Source organism: Aspergillus affinis, assembly GCF_023601865.1.
Source record: "Aspergillus affinis strain CMG 70 chromosome Unknown NODE_18_length_386147_cov_86_015627, whole genome shotgun sequence".
In the NCBI taxonomy this organism is placed as follows: domain Eukaryota; kingdom Fungi; phylum Ascomycota; class Eurotiomycetes; order Eurotiales; family Aspergillaceae; genus Aspergillus; species Aspergillus affinis.
Genome location: NW_026515799.1, coordinates 128,092 through 142,771, shown reverse-complemented (window position 1 = coordinate 142,771; position 14,680 = coordinate 128,092). Strand labels below are relative to the sequence as shown.

Genomic DNA, 14,680 nt, shown 5'->3' with positions numbered 1-14,680 from the left:
TGGATTTGTCTATTTCTCTCTTTTTTTTGTATATTATTTATCATTCATACTTGGAGTTACGATAGAAGCGCCGGGATTGCTGTTTTGGGGGGGGGGGGGCAGCTGTAAATGAAGCCTGTATGAAATATGAGTTTAAGTCAAGAATAGAAATCAAAAAGAAGACAAGGAACGATAAACACAAAGACTCGAAGTTGAGGCAAACGAGACAAACGAGACAAAAGAGATAAACACCTTCCCGATTGGGGTAAATGGCGGGCTGGTACGCGACCATGCCTAATCGGGACATCTCCCATTGGCCGCCCGGCTGGAGTTACCGTACCGTACCGTATGTCCTTCTTCTTGTCAACCTCGTCCAGCCAGCTGTGCCATCTTTGAGAGACTCTTCCGCGCGCCTGAGGTTCTCGTTGGGAAAAGCATCCCGCCTCGTCCTCACACTCGACTGAAGACTCTCTTGCGTCGCGTCTGGACATCGGGGATTGTTGCGCGCAAGTCCCGCCTCCCTCGCTGCATCCGCGTCTCATACGCGACGTGCTCCCTGTCGCGCAGGAGGAATTGAGTAGTATTGACCGACCTACCTGAAGTACTGGTCGGATCTTGTTCCGTCTGAAGACATTCAATTGTGACCATTTTGCTTTCTTTGACTGGAGATCCTGAAACTTCGATTCTCAAACTGCACTTTCTTTCATCGCCAACACAAAGGGAGCCAATCCGTGGCGGTCGCGACTTGGTTCTGCCATTGCTTTCTTTCACCTTTACTTCATTCGAGGTCGAGCAAAGGCCATTGCAATTCTCGCCAAGGACGAAAGGGCAATTGTCACGTCCTACTTGCAAGAACCTAAATAGGTCCTTTGCTTGTGTCGAATCTTTCTTTTGCTTCCGTCCATCCATCCTGGATTTCACTTTCCCCTTCACTGTGAATTCATGTCGATTGTGTCGCCAAGCCAGACCGTCTAGTATTCTTCCTGCCTGAGGCTCAACCCTGGGGATCGCATATTCGTCTGAAGAGAAGCTGAAACGGGAGTTCTATTTGTATTCAAGTCCCGCCCTTGTTCGTTGTTTGCATCATTGCAAGACGTAGGTATCCGTGAATTCTTTGCTAGGGTTTCCAGGTTAACCCGTCATGACAGGACTGAGAACTTCACACGTTTCTGGCTGCTACTTAGCTTGCAGAACAAGACACCGCGTGTATCAACGGGAATATGCCTCCCAAGAAGCGCACCTCCACCCGGCGTGCCGGGGCGTCGGTGGCCCGGCCGACTGGCAAACAGCCCTACATTTTAAACGCGGCCGCGACGAACCCCGTCTTGCCGGACATCCCCGCCAAAAACTCCTTTGCCTACGGCTCGTCCACGACGGCCAATCTGCCGCGCAAGCTGACCGTGCAACCTAAGCGCGGTCTCGCTGAGATCGCCAAAACCATCGAAGAGGGTGTGAAGCAGGCTGAAGATCGCGCGAACGAATCCACGGGGACCAACACTCGGTCCCAACCAAAACCCAAGTCTCCCAGCCCAGAGCCGGTTCGAAGATCGATGCGTGAGCCGACGCCAGACCAGCAGCTCTTCGATGGCTTGCGCGAAGCTACCCAGTCTCCTAACTTTCCGGATGATGTGCAGTCGGGTTCCACGCCTACGCCGACTCCGCCTATTCCGCATACCCTTTCTACGGTGTCCAGCCCTACTCAGAATTTCGCTCGTCCCACAGATTCGCTCTATCCTTCGCCCATGATGCGTTTCGGTTCCGTGGCTCCCAATCTCAACGGTCTCAGCTCACCTCAGTTTCAGAGTTCACTGGACAACGAATCGGTCATCTCGTTTAGAGTCGAGCGCGACATCCATGAGGATAACCTGCAACGAACGCGCGGGGGTGCTTTTCGGGACGAACTACAAGGGCAAAACATCAGCGCGCCGCCTCGTAGGTTCTCAGGCCTTGCGTTCGCTAATGAGATCATCGAAGAGGAAAGCGAGCCTCCAACTCAACTGTCACTCTCTCAACCGCGCTCCCCGGAAGTGGCCCCTCCACTTAAGCCCGAGCCTGAATCAGACCCCGAGCCGGAGCCCACACCAGAACCGGAACCATACCTAGAGCCAGAGCCAGAACCTGAGCCAGAACGTGTGCAAGAACCCGAACCGGTGCCCGCACCTCCTGTACAGGCCGAGCCTCAACCGCAGTCCGTCTGGGCCGCAGCAAAAACTATCATCCCTGACCGCATCGTACGAAGCGTTTCGCGCGATCCGTCAATACAGGCCTCATCGAAACTGGCATCCTCATATCACCAAACCATGTCGCCTCCCCCCATACCACCGCTGTCGCAGCAGCCTTCCCACCACTATGAAATTCCCCTTCCCTTCACTGAGTCGCCGCTCAGGATCTCCAAATCTGCAGTGCGAACCGTCGTGGCCTTATTCTTAACCGCCGTCTCCATCCTCACCATCATGAACACCTCGTGCTGCGTCGGCTGGCGCATCCCGTTTGGCACACCGTCGGACCTTTCATTCAACGCCAACAGCTCAGAATCTGTCAAGATGCTGACACACCACGTTGTGCGTCTCGGGAACGAAGTCTCGTCACTATCGAAAGAAATGCAGATGATCAAGTCCGAAGCCCCCCAGGCCACCACGATTATTGAGCGCGTATCAAAACAGGGGCCGCCACAGCACCAAGACCTAATGAGAACCAACTTCTTCACGCTCGGGATGGGCGCCATCATCGACCCCTACTTGAGCAGTCCCACATACTTCGCCAAGAATGGCTACTTCAAGAAATCGTGGACCTGGATCCTGCAGGCGAGGTATGGACGCCCATCGCCACACATGGAGGCCTTGTCACCCTGGGAAGACGTCGGCGACTGCTGGTGCAGCGCCCTCCGCGAAAACGGTATGTCACAACTCGTCGTCGACCTTGGCCGCCCCGCCGTGCCCCAAGAAGTCGTCGTAGAACACATGCCCCGCGGCGCCCTCGTCAACCCCGAACGAGCCCCCAAGGAAATGGAACTTTGGGCGCAATTCGTCTTCCTGGAAGGAGAAAACGCCCCGAACACCTACCTCTCGCGCGAGGGCGACACTCTCCTCGCGAACGGCCGCACCCTGCACGAGAACCTCATGGAACCGCTCCGTTTCGCGTACCGCAATCAGCCTGATACCGCCTTCTCTGATGACCCGCTCCTCGGATCGACTTTCTATCGTATCGGGACCTGGATCTATAATGCTGAGGCGCCTAATAATGTACAAAAGTATACTCTTGACGCGACGATTGATATTGCTGGTGTCAGGGTGAATAAGGTCGTGGTGAGGATGAAGTCGAATTGGGGATCTAATGAGACGACTTGTCTTTATCGGGTGCGATTGCATGGGCATTTATAATTTGCTTTTTTACATGTCTTCTTGGCTTCGCTGTTTTCTTTGTTTTTTTTGGGCGTTCGTTTGATGGCCAGTTTATATTTCTATGCGATGGCGTCCGGTTAGGGATTTTGTCTGGTCTGTCTGGTCTGTCTGGTCTGGTCTGCGGTTTTAACACTCACGCACATGGGTTTGCCTCAGCCAGTCAGTCAATCAGACAGGCAGGCAGACAGACAGACAAGATAGGCAGATATACACGGCGTTAACTTACCTTTATTTTCTGTCCTTTTTCTCGTTCTATTTCTTTTTATTTCCTTTTTCTTGTCCGTTCTCATTCGAACCTCCTTCCTTTATCGTCATGTTATCATACCATATCATACCAGAAAGTCGGACCGGCGTTCGGAGCGTCCTTCAATTGAATGTATTCTTAGTTAGTTCTTTAGTTACATACCTAACTAGCAGATAGATAGATAGAATTACAGAACGAAAGGAAGGAAGAAACAATGTGTCTGTGCATCCTGCGCTATATAACTATCCTGCATACTAGACACTAGATACTAGGGCTGCGAGCCCATGGCCAGATCGGCGAAAGCAAATTTGCCGAATACATCCAGGCTAGGAAAGTCCAGATCAAATTCCATATCTCCCCAGTCAAAATCTAGTGTTGGTAGCCCATTCATCGCATCCATTCCGGTCATGACGAGCTCGGGCGATCGGTGGGTCGTAGACGCCTATCTGCGTTTATCTACAATGTTGAATGGGATGTTTGGATGTTTTCTGAACGTGGATAATCATCATCATATATACCTTGTGAGCATCTACCCTAAAATGACAATAGATGCGCATTTATGGGAAGACCCTGGAGTTCATAGTACCTTCCTCAACCTCCACTCCCCCAAGAATATTAACATGAAATCTACCAGCGAAAGCTTTAAATCAATTAACATTTGTTTTACATTTCTCTTTATATTTTTTCGCACTTGATAGCTTTTATTATTTCTCAGTACCAGATTATAACTATTCCTTTTATATTACAGCGGCATACATACCTTCCTCATGGATCCTGGGGGTGTCCAGTCTGGAGACCTCTCGCTCTTTATAATAGGAAAACGTGTCTCCTTTCCCGGCATAAGAGGGGATATCACGTTGGTCGTGTGCGGGTATCAATACTTTGTTGATTCCAAGGAACTGGTCGATTTTGTCCCGCAGATGTTTTCGCAGCCCCCGGGTCGTGGTCGTCAATACGATGGTACACATTATATGGGGATATTGAATTACAGTGGTATCTGGAAATTTGAGGAATCAGCCGAAGTGAGTCGGTGTATATTGTTTGATATACTTTTGATCTAGTCTGAGGAAAGTGAATTTCACCAGGAGACGCCTTCCTCGCAAAACCTGGACGAAGCAGCCGAGGCCAAATATTTCAAGACATTCAATGGGTTCTTCTCCGTGGTATATGATCGGCCTTGGGATTTTCAGAGCCTGGCCCAACTGCGTGACGTTTATCGTCTCTTTCGCAACTGCGACTCACTGGGCCGGTTCTCAGAGTACTTGAGCTCCAAGTTCGTCGCCAAAAACCAGGGTCTACTTGGTACCCTTTGCGAAGACATTATTGACAACATCAAAATGGCCGAGGACACACGCAGCCTATGTTTATATGACGAATGTTTTACCTCGTTAGCGGGACAACTCTTCAAGCGTAAGCACCTATATCAGCTGGATGCCGTCATGAGCGCCTTTCAGCTGTCGGATGCGTGCAAGGAAATAGAGAAGAGGTATCAGAGCATCCGTAGCTGGAAAGACCGGCTATCCGCACTGGTCAATTCGCTACTGTGCGACGAGAGCGTTCCAACCCCCGTCTTAGAGTTATTCATCAAAATTGTTGATTTTGACACCATAATAGACGTGGCTAAGCATGAGGGCCCGAGTTACTGCCGGGTGCTCAGAACACTCGTTGTGGATATGGAAGAAAGCCTGGCGAAAGATGGCATAGTAGATCACGAGAAGATGGCTCCCGTGCGCGGGGAGTTGATCGCTTGCAAAGACGATATCGAAACATTGCTCGAGAATAAGTCTTCGTATCATGCTGAGTCCCTCGACTTCTTTACTTGCATGTCGCCTCAGAGATATCCGTGGCGTATTGATGATTGAAATATGTGTTAATTATTATTATTAGTCTACTAGCTTTCCAAACGACCTCTTCTCGATGGTGTGAAGCAATATTATATTTGATGTGATGACAGATACTAGTAGTGACTATGAGACACGCCAAAAATGAGGTAAATATCCATTAACTAAAAAGATGCATGAAAGAAAGAGAGAGAGAGATAAATTCTAAGAATCAAACTCCGCATTCACCCACCCCGGCATCCTTGTCCTCCCGCGCATCCATCCCCCAAAGCAATGTAGACACGCAAACACCCCCGTCCCTGCACACACCGTGATCAGGGCCTGTGTGGTGAAAGTCCAGATCCACCTGGTGGATGAATACCAGGGGGATATGAAGAACTAGACAGACAAGGAGGTGGGTTTGTTACGTTAGTCTTTGGGTCAAGTCGAAGAGAAGAGGGTGTCTTGAGGGAGGAGGACGTACCGGGTTCACAAACGCGCTGAGATTCAATACCACAGCGTAGAATACCACCACGCTGGATGATTGTAGCGGATGGCAGTCGACAATGTAGGCGCTTGTGATGGTATTGCCGATTTGGAGGCCTGAGGCGACTTTGCTCGGTGAACCATCCCATCTGATGTTAGTTTCTTTTTTCTTGTTGATCCATCCCATCAATGTGAGAGTATATGAACAACACACACATGCATCTGGTAAACGAGGCTTGAACGCAAGGGGAAAAAGAACAAACATACACAAAAATAAGCCCACCTGCCCGGTCACCCAATGCCAATTCCTCTCAATACTCACCCCCCAAACAATCAACCCGACACCGCTCACCACGACCGCCGGATATGCCATCCACAGCCTCATTTCAGGCACGCGGATGCCGCCGTTCCGTGCACTCAACACACGCATGAGCCGATCGCTTAGCCGGCCGGAAAGGAACGCCTCGCTGATCACCGTCCCCAGCAACAGGCCCAGGAAGAGCAGGCCCTGGATTACTGGGGGATGGGACTCGTAGGCGGCTGGCATCATAGTGATGATAGAGAGGATCCACCAGTACCAGGTGAAGGAGTAGCCGACCACAGCGAGGACGATGACGGGGAGGCGGAAGGTGAGCAGGAAGCGGTGGGTTGCGGACCAGGGGCGGGGGTGGTTGAGGCCGGGGATGGGGCGGATGTTGAGGATGGGGAGGGTTCGGGTTCGGGGGATGGGTTTTGCTGTGGTGGTGGTGGTGTTCGTTGCTATTGGGAGCGTTGTAGATGTAGATGAAGAGAAGGGGGGTTGCTTGTTCTCTTCGAGGGATTGGAATGTAGAATCAGATGAAGAAGGAGGGTGTGTGAGCATGAGACTGCGAGGGTAGAGTGTCTCTGGCATGAAAAGAAGCTCGAGGATGAGGAGCAGCGCGAATAAAATGGCTGTAAACCAATTGATCCACGCGGCACTGACGAGGTTGAGAAATCCGCCGACTTCATCATGTTAGTTTCATGTCCATGCAGATCGATAAGTGTATAGAAAACGTACAGGTAGGGCCTAGCAACAGTCCGGAATCAATAGCAAGAACCCAAAGCCCTAGTTTCTGGCCCCGCTCATAGTCGAAGAACAGGTCGTTCACTGTCATTTATCAGCGTCCTCTCAACATACCCACACAACTCCAATCGCTCTAATGTATCACCCACCCACAGCCATGCCCACCGTCGCTCCCGGACTCACTCCCAACCCCTGGAAGAACCTCGCCGCCATGTACCCGGCATACTTATCAGCGACTGCAGCGCCGATACTCGAGACGAGGGAGACGACCGTGCCAATTATGAAGATGATGCGTCGGCCGTAGATATCGGCCAGCGAGGACCAGAGGAGCGGGCCAACAGATAGGCCCAGAGCGGGTATGGCTACAGTCCAGTTGACCTGGTCGTAGGAGATGTCGAATTGGGCTTGAATGGCGGGGAAAGAGGGGACGGTGGTGGTAGTGATGTAGGTGAAGAGAAAGTATCTGGTCTTGTTAGAGTGGCTGCCATTTGAGGTTGTATATGTTCAAGTAGGGCAAAGGGTGGCCGGGTATACTTGAGCATCACAATTCCCAGGATAGAATGCTTTCGCACCCAGGACCAGTTCAACGGATCTAGGGGGTCAGAGGTGGGCTGTGGGTGAGTTTTGATATCATTCTCTGTCTGAGGGACATTGGCACTGGTTTCTTCGAGAGGTGCAGGCTGCTTTTCGTCGAAAGGGGATGCCATGGTTGAGATGTATACAGAAAGCGCATACTACTTCACCGATAATGACCATAGATATACTCTACTACTTTACATACACATAGTATATAAACCATTCTCTCTTATCAGTACAGTCTGCCATTGAACATGGCAAAATTCAATTCGCTGCATATAGAAAAACCCGCGAATCATACGGCATGGCGATATCACGCTTATCGCCAGCCTCAGGCATTCTATTAGGGCTTCTTTCTCCGTATGTGAGCAAGTATAACCCACGACTGGGATCACCAATAGAAACACCGCCTACTACTGATAAGGGCTGATATTGGCAATCCTGGGGAATAATACGTGGATCAACTCGCATTCAAGACGTCTGGTTAGGGCTGCCGCTGTCATCTGTGCCTTGTGTGCGACATCAGCCAGTGGCTCTGTATTGACTATCGCGACAGAATAACAAGAATATACCAGATCTGTGCAGTATAAGAGACGTTATCTTAACACATATTAAGTGCCGATTGTCGAATGCCAGTCAAGATGATGTACCGAACCAAGCGCAAAGCCAACCCGGTCTCTTTGTTTCATCTGCAAAACAGATCCTTACCCGAATAGGTTACTATTCGGAGAAGCTCGAATGGCTGATTCCGCTGTATCAGAGCTGATAAGAACCCCAGATCTGACCGGTTACTTGATGCCTTGCATACCAGTTTGTCATGAGTTTATGATTCAATTCCTATCATGTCTGTCAGTGTTCTGCCCGTTTAGGCATACAGATGGAGATTTGGTTGCTGCGCGGCGGCCCATGTAGATTAGAGCTACAGGTAAGCTCACAGAGTCTGCGGTCGTCTCCAAGGTTGCTGGATTGTGCAGGGTATAGACTAGTATATAGGTATGTAGATGAGCCGGCTATACCGTATGCAAGAGAGTTGTTGCGATTCAATTCTTTCGATTCAGTTTCTACCATTCCAGCCGTTACAATGTATGAACGATTCCCTCACGATGCCACCGACGAGCCGAACGAATATACATCTCTCATCCCTAAACCTACGGGTGAGCCTTGTGGGCAAGATTGCGACGAGGACCATGTCGCAAGACTGTATCTGAGAGAGTTCTGGCATCTGTTGAAAGATTCTATCCCGGTCATACTAGCCTACACACTCCAGAATAGCCTACAAACTGTATCAGTTCTCGTCGTCGGCCGCTCGTCCGCAGAGAACCTCGCCACTGCCGCCTTCTCGTTGATGTTTGCTATGATCACGGCCTGGATGATTGCCCTCGGAGGAACCACTGCTCTCGATACCCTAGCGTCCTCGTCCTTCACAGGCAGCTCGAACAAGCACGACCTAGGCATCCTGCTGCAGCGGGGGTTCTTTGTCCTCACCCTCTTCTACATCCCCGTAGCTATTCTCTGGGCCTGTTCGGAACCGGTTTTCTTGCTCCTCGGCCAGGATCCACAGCTCTCCAAAGACAGTGCGCGATTTTTGACCTGCTTGATTCCTGGTGGGCTGGGATACATCTATTTCGAGTTAATGAAGAAGTATCTGCAAGCACAGGGTAAGAAAATACAACTTTTTCTCCTCGGTTGAACTCACCGCTAAATTTGCCCCCTCCTGTAGGTATTATGCGCCCCGGCACCTATGTCTTGCTGATTACATCACCTCTCAACGGACTACTTAATTACCTTTGCTGTTACACCTTCCAGATGGGACTATTGGGCGCCCCCCTCGCCACCGGTCTCTCCTACTGGCTCTCATTCGCCCTGCTGGTGCTCTACGCCCGGTTTATTGCGGGCTCCGAATGCTGGGGCGGCTGGTCGCGCGAGTCCCTCCAGAACCCCGGCCCTTTCGCCCGACTAGCTATCCTCGGCGTCATCCACGTCGGTACAGAATGGTGGGCTTTCGAGATCGTAGCACTGGCCGCCGGGCGCCTAGGGACCATCCCACTCGCCGCGCAGAGCGTTATCATGACCGCTGATCAAGTGCTCAACACCATCCCATTCGGGGTAGGCGTGGCCACGTCGGCACGCGTGGGTAACCTTCTCGGATCGCGAAATGCCCGGGGGGGCGCGAGAGCGGCCAATACGGCGGCGTGGCTCAGCATGGTCCTGGGAGGGGTGGTTCTGGCCGTGTTAATGGGGACGCGGGACCATTTCGCGCGAATCTTCAACTCGGACGAGCGCGTGGTGCGACTGACCGCTGAGGTGTTGCCGTTCGTCGCCCTGTTCCAGATAGCCGACGGCTTGAACGGGAGCTGTGGTGGCAGTCTGCGTGGGATGGGTCGGCAGCATGTGGGTGCCTTGGTCAATCTGGTCAGTTACTACGGCGGCGCGTTGCCCCTTGGCATCTGGTTGGCGTTCCATGGCTGGGGACTCAAGGGCCTCTGGGTGGGACAGTGCATCGCGCTGTATCTGGTGGGGGCGTTGGAGTGGACGATTGTGGGCTGGAGCCACTGGGAGAAGGAGGTTGATCGGGCATTCCTTCGGATGGATGTGAGTGAGCGGGTGGGCGTGTAGGCAAGGGGTAGACTTCTCTTTGTAGTGACTGAAATAGGAAGCTGGCAGGAGACGCAGTGTTATCTTGGCTTATGTGCCCTAGACGGAGTAGCCGAGATGTATTTCCGAGGACAATTCTAGATTGCATGCATTCATTGAGTGGAGAGAAGAGAAGAAGAGACGAGAAGATGACATCAAAGGGAATTTAGGGCAAAGATAACAGATCAGAGATAAGAGATAAGATAAGCCCTTTTAGTCTCTCCGGTGGCCTTCCCTTTTGGGCGAGGCTTCTCTCCGTCTGTTGCCCGAATCGAGTTGTCTCTTTCTCTTTCTCTCTCTCAACCATCACGTCTAGATTGACTTCTATCGATGTTCAGACTGGGTGTTTTTACTTGGAAACGATGATGTCCGATTACTCGGTGGAACGTGGAGGGGACGCTCGCTGGTCGTACCGAAGCCATTCGCAGCCAGAACTATAAATGAATACTGTCCCTTCGATCGGATCAACTTCAGTGCATCTTCTTCTATAGCAATTCATCAAGCCATTCACCATCATGTTGACTAAATCCACTCTTCTTGCCTACGTTGCTCTGGCATCTGCTCATAGCAACCTTCAAACCTCAATGTCTGGTCCCCATCAATCCTTATGGTACAATACCCTCCCCGGGGATGGAGGAACACAGGTATGTCTCCCTCACATCGCAAGTCATCAGCAGCTAACGGTACAGGCCGACTCTGTCTTCTCTGGTATCTCAACCTTTGGTCGTCTTCCCTACTTCCCATGTCTCTCTAGCGAAGCCGAGAAATACGACATCGCCTTCATAGGTATGTCACATTCCATGATCTCATTGCTATATACATTAACATAGCCTGATTATAGGTGCCCCCTTCGACACCGGCACCTCCTATCGTCCCGGTGCTCGCTTCGGACCAAGCGGTATCAGACAAGGTTCCCGTCGTCTCAATCTCTAGTATGTCGTGTCTCCTCGGGTGTATGCTCATCTGTCGTCTTCAATCAAGGCTCACGCAAATTGGCCTTCAGCGGCGGCTACAATGTCCCGTTAGAAGCGAACCCGTTTACCAGCGACTTGAGAATCCTTGATTGCGGTGATATCCCGGTGACTTCGTATGTCCCCTTGTTCATTGTAATTCTCCTGTGCTAACAAAGCAGATACGACAACGCCTGGGCCATCCAGCAGATCGAAGAGGGACACAATAGCGTCCTCATGCGCAAGCCCTTCACCGATGCAGACTCCTACGGCTTATCGAAGGCAGGCAAGACCCTGCCGAGAATTATCACCCTTGGAGGAGACCACACTATCACATTGCCCCTGCTACGGAGTATCAATAAGGCATACGGCCCCGTGACTGTGATTCATTTCGATTCTCACCTGTAAGTCTGTCTACTGTATCTCGTGTCTATGTCTAACCACTATGGCAGAGACTCCTGGAAACCTAAAGTCTTCGGCGGCTCCCCGAGTAAAGTAGCATCCATCAACCACGGCACCTATTTCTACCACGCGGCGATGGAGGGCCTGCTCAAGAACGACACGAACATCCACGCGGGTATCCGCACCACTCTTTCCGGTCCTTCTGACTACGAGAACGACGGATACTGTGGATTCGAAATTGTCGAAGCCAGAGAGATCGATACTATTGGTAATAGCCGTGGTTTCGCTACATGTACACAGCCAGCTAAAAGAACAAATTAGGGACCGACGGCATCATCAAGAAGATCAGGGACAGAGTCGGCACCGAGAATCCCGTCTATCTCTCGATCGATATCGATACACTCGACCCGGCCTGTAAGTCTTCCTCTTCTACTATCCATCCTTATACTATTCAAAACCATTCCGACCTAACTGACTCTGTTCTTCACAGTCGCTCCTGCAACCGGAACCCCCGAGACGGGCGGCTGGTCGACACGCGAGCTCCGAACAATCGTGCGCGGCTTGGACGGATTGAACCTCATCGGCTCTGATATTGTAGAAGTTGCCCCTGCTTATGATACTAACGCTGAACTGTCTACTATGTATGTCTTCTTTCCCCGGCGGCCCCTTATTCTGTCTCTCTATCTCAACTTTATAATTTATTAAATAATTTTATATCATACGCTGACTATTCAATACATCCAGGGCCGCTGCCGACGTTCTTTACGAGATCCTCACAATCATGGTGAAGAAGGGACCATTGACTGTTCCGGAAAAGACGGACTTGTAGGTGATTTACCTTCTGGGTGACTTGAGTACCTGGTACCTAGATCTACATCTCTAGCCATGACTTGATATACATCCGTATGTATGTATGCACAACAACTAGCTAGGTAGCGGACTAGGAATAACTATCGACGGATTATTCCATTTCTTCTTCTTTTCCAATTTCCTAAACCTAACTATAACGAAAGTCATTGAACGCCTCATTTATACAAAAAGATTATTTCAAGCCAATCCATCTGATTCTCTTTACATTTACGTATAACGTTACCTACCCGACCAAACCAGAAACATCATTGATAGAATATTCAACATCGTAGACAAACGCAGGTACTGGGTGTCTAGTATCTAGTATGCAGGATAGCTATACAGAGTAGGATGCACGACATACTATTTTTTTTCTTCCTTTCATCCTTAAGTATGGAATTAAATACCTAAGCAAAAGGTAAGGTAAATTCATAGGACGCTCTGACGCCTAGGACATAAGGGACGCGCTAAGCTAAAGGTTCTAAATATAAAAATAGTTTAACCAGCTTACTATTCCTCCTCTAGCTAGAACTTCCCGGAATTATACTATAAAACATGGGGGGGCAGCGAGTTATCCAACTTTATAGACTTAAAAGATCTTAAAAAGTAATTTCTACATGCGCGTAGTCGAGCAGCCTTGTGTATATGGCTTATATCTTACATATAGCTAAGCGGCGGTATCAGATAATTATACACCAAAAGATATGCAAACCAAGCAAATCAAAATTGACCAGTCAACTTATCCGAATCCCACTACTACCACCTCACATCCTCCTTCCCCCCCCCCCCCCAAAAAAAAAATGGAATTCGACCCCATCGCCGAAAAGAAACAAGACCAGAAAGCCGCCACCTAGCTAAAGCTATGGTCAAGCCGTCACCCCGTCTCAGCATGTCTCTGGAAATCCGGCACGTTCAGCATATGCTATCGTGTACGTTACGCAGCTGCCTACGGCCTAAAAGAGCCGGATATCATCGTCCGCTTCGCAGCCCTCGGACGGGCCATCTTACAGAGAGAAAGTCCAAACTGAAGTCTCCACGATGGAGTACCTCCGTAGGACCATGTCTATCTCGGTTCCTGAGGTCTTCGGGAACGGAATTTGCTGGGCTGGTCCGTATATCGTGATGGAGTTTATCGATGGCATGCCTTTGTCGGAATTGCTTAGAGATCATGCACGAGGTGGAGATGAAGAAGGTAGAGAGTCCGCGAATTAGCGATTCAAGTTTAAAGCACGCGTATCGTGAGATGGCGGCGGTGGTGCTTGAACTGTCGAGGTGTGAATTTGACGCGATCGGTGCGATTGAGTCTAAAACCGACAATGGGAGTGGGAATGGCACTGGGAACGAGAACGATCCTATATTTACGATATCCCGACGCCCTCTGATCTTCAACATGAACGAACTAATGGCATCAGCTAATCTCCCCGACCATGTATTCCCTCTACCACGACACACCTTCTCCCGCTCAATCGAGTACCTCAAAACCCTCGCAACGCAGCACCTCTTGCACCTAAAACACCAACAACGCAACAGCATCACCAGCCCCGACGACTGCCGCAAAAAGTTCACCGCACGATGTCTCTTCCTCGACATCGTTACTAACAAGCTACACCTGAATTCCTCCAACTCGGACTCAGAAACTAGAAAATTCAAACTGTACTGCGACGACTTCCGACCCTCTAATGTCCTCATAAACACCCACACCGGATACGTCGCCGGTGTAATCGATTGGGAATTCACATACGCGGCGCCCACCGAATTCACGACCGTAGCGCCGTGGTGGCTATTACTTCAAAGTCCGGAGGATTGGGAGGATGATTTATATGAGTTCCTTAATCGGTATAGGCCGAGACTTTGTCTTTTCTTGGAAGTTCTGAAGGACAGGGAAGATGAGTTGATTGCACAGGGGGAGCTCGTGGAAGCGTAGCGCCTTTCCCTGGATACGGAGCGGTCGATAGAAGATGATGGAGAAGGGGCGGGGTTGTTTTGGATCTGTCTGGCAGCGAGATATAGTTCGATTTTTGATGAGGCTTATTGGTCGTTTCTTGATGGGAGGTATTTTGGGGAGTTTACTTCTCTAGAGGAGAGAGTGGGCTTGTTGAGTGAGAAGCAGCGGTTGGAGATGGAAGAGCTGGTGAGGGAGAAGATGGAAAGCTGTACTGCTGGCGAGGGGGAGGAAGGATTTGAGGATCATTATCCGATTGATTGGTTGCTTGAGTTGTAGAGTTAAAAAGTTATGGAGAAAGGTGTGAGCGCTGCTCTATGAAGTGTATGGTCTATGGCTTATGTTAAATGAC

The 14,680-nt window shown here is 50.4% G+C and overlaps 4 protein-coding genes across 4 annotated transcripts; 3 read left to right on the top strand and 1 right to left on the bottom strand.

The window, feature by feature from the left end:
- Positions 1 to 1,199: 1,199 nt before the first annotated feature.
- KD926_003584 (uncharacterized protein) lies at positions 1,200 to 3,359 on the top strand (the record flags this gene model as incomplete). Its single annotated transcript, XM_053097594.1, has 1 exon — positions 1,200 to 3,359. The coding sequence occupies one exon, from the start codon at positions 1,200 to 1,202 to the stop codon at positions 3,357 to 3,359; it is 2,160 nt and encodes a 719-aa protein (XP_052958414.1).
- Positions 3,360 to 4,391: 1,032 nt separating this feature from the next.
- Positions 4,392 to 5,486, top strand: KD926_003583 (uncharacterized protein; the record flags this gene model as incomplete). The annotated part of the gene is made up of 2 exons (XM_053097593.1): positions 4,392 to 4,646; positions 4,710 to 5,486. The coding sequence occupies 2 exons, from the start codon at positions 4,392 to 4,394 to the stop codon at positions 5,484 to 5,486; spliced, it is 1,032 nt and encodes a 343-aa protein (XP_052958413.1).
- A 190-nt stretch (positions 5,487 to 5,676) lies between these two features.
- KD926_003582 (putative MFS transporter) lies at positions 5,677 to 7,682 on the bottom strand (the record flags this gene model as incomplete). The annotated part of the gene is made up of 6 exons (XM_053097592.1): positions 5,677 to 5,843; positions 5,929 to 5,980; positions 6,253 to 6,914; positions 6,970 to 7,059; positions 7,125 to 7,438; positions 7,510 to 7,682. 6 exons carry the CDS (start codon positions 7,680 to 7,682, stop codon positions 5,677 to 5,679), a joined length of 1,458 nt encoding a protein of 485 aa, XP_052958412.1.
- A 950-nt stretch (positions 7,683 to 8,632) lies between these two features.
- Positions 8,633 to 14,310, top strand: KD926_003581 (uncharacterized protein; the record flags this gene model as incomplete). The annotated part of the gene is made up of 14 exons (XM_053097591.1): positions 8,633 to 9,209; positions 9,272 to 10,143; positions 10,677 to 10,829; positions 10,875 to 10,971; positions 11,027 to 11,117; positions 11,189 to 11,272; positions 11,318 to 11,539; positions 11,588 to 11,805; positions 11,859 to 11,951; positions 12,028 to 12,178; positions 12,282 to 12,362; positions 13,258 to 13,315; positions 13,374 to 13,494; positions 13,550 to 14,310. 14 exons carry the CDS (start codon positions 8,633 to 8,635, stop codon positions 14,308 to 14,310), a joined length of 3,579 nt encoding a protein of 1,192 aa, XP_052958411.1.
- Positions 14,311 to 14,680: the final 370 nt, after the last annotated feature.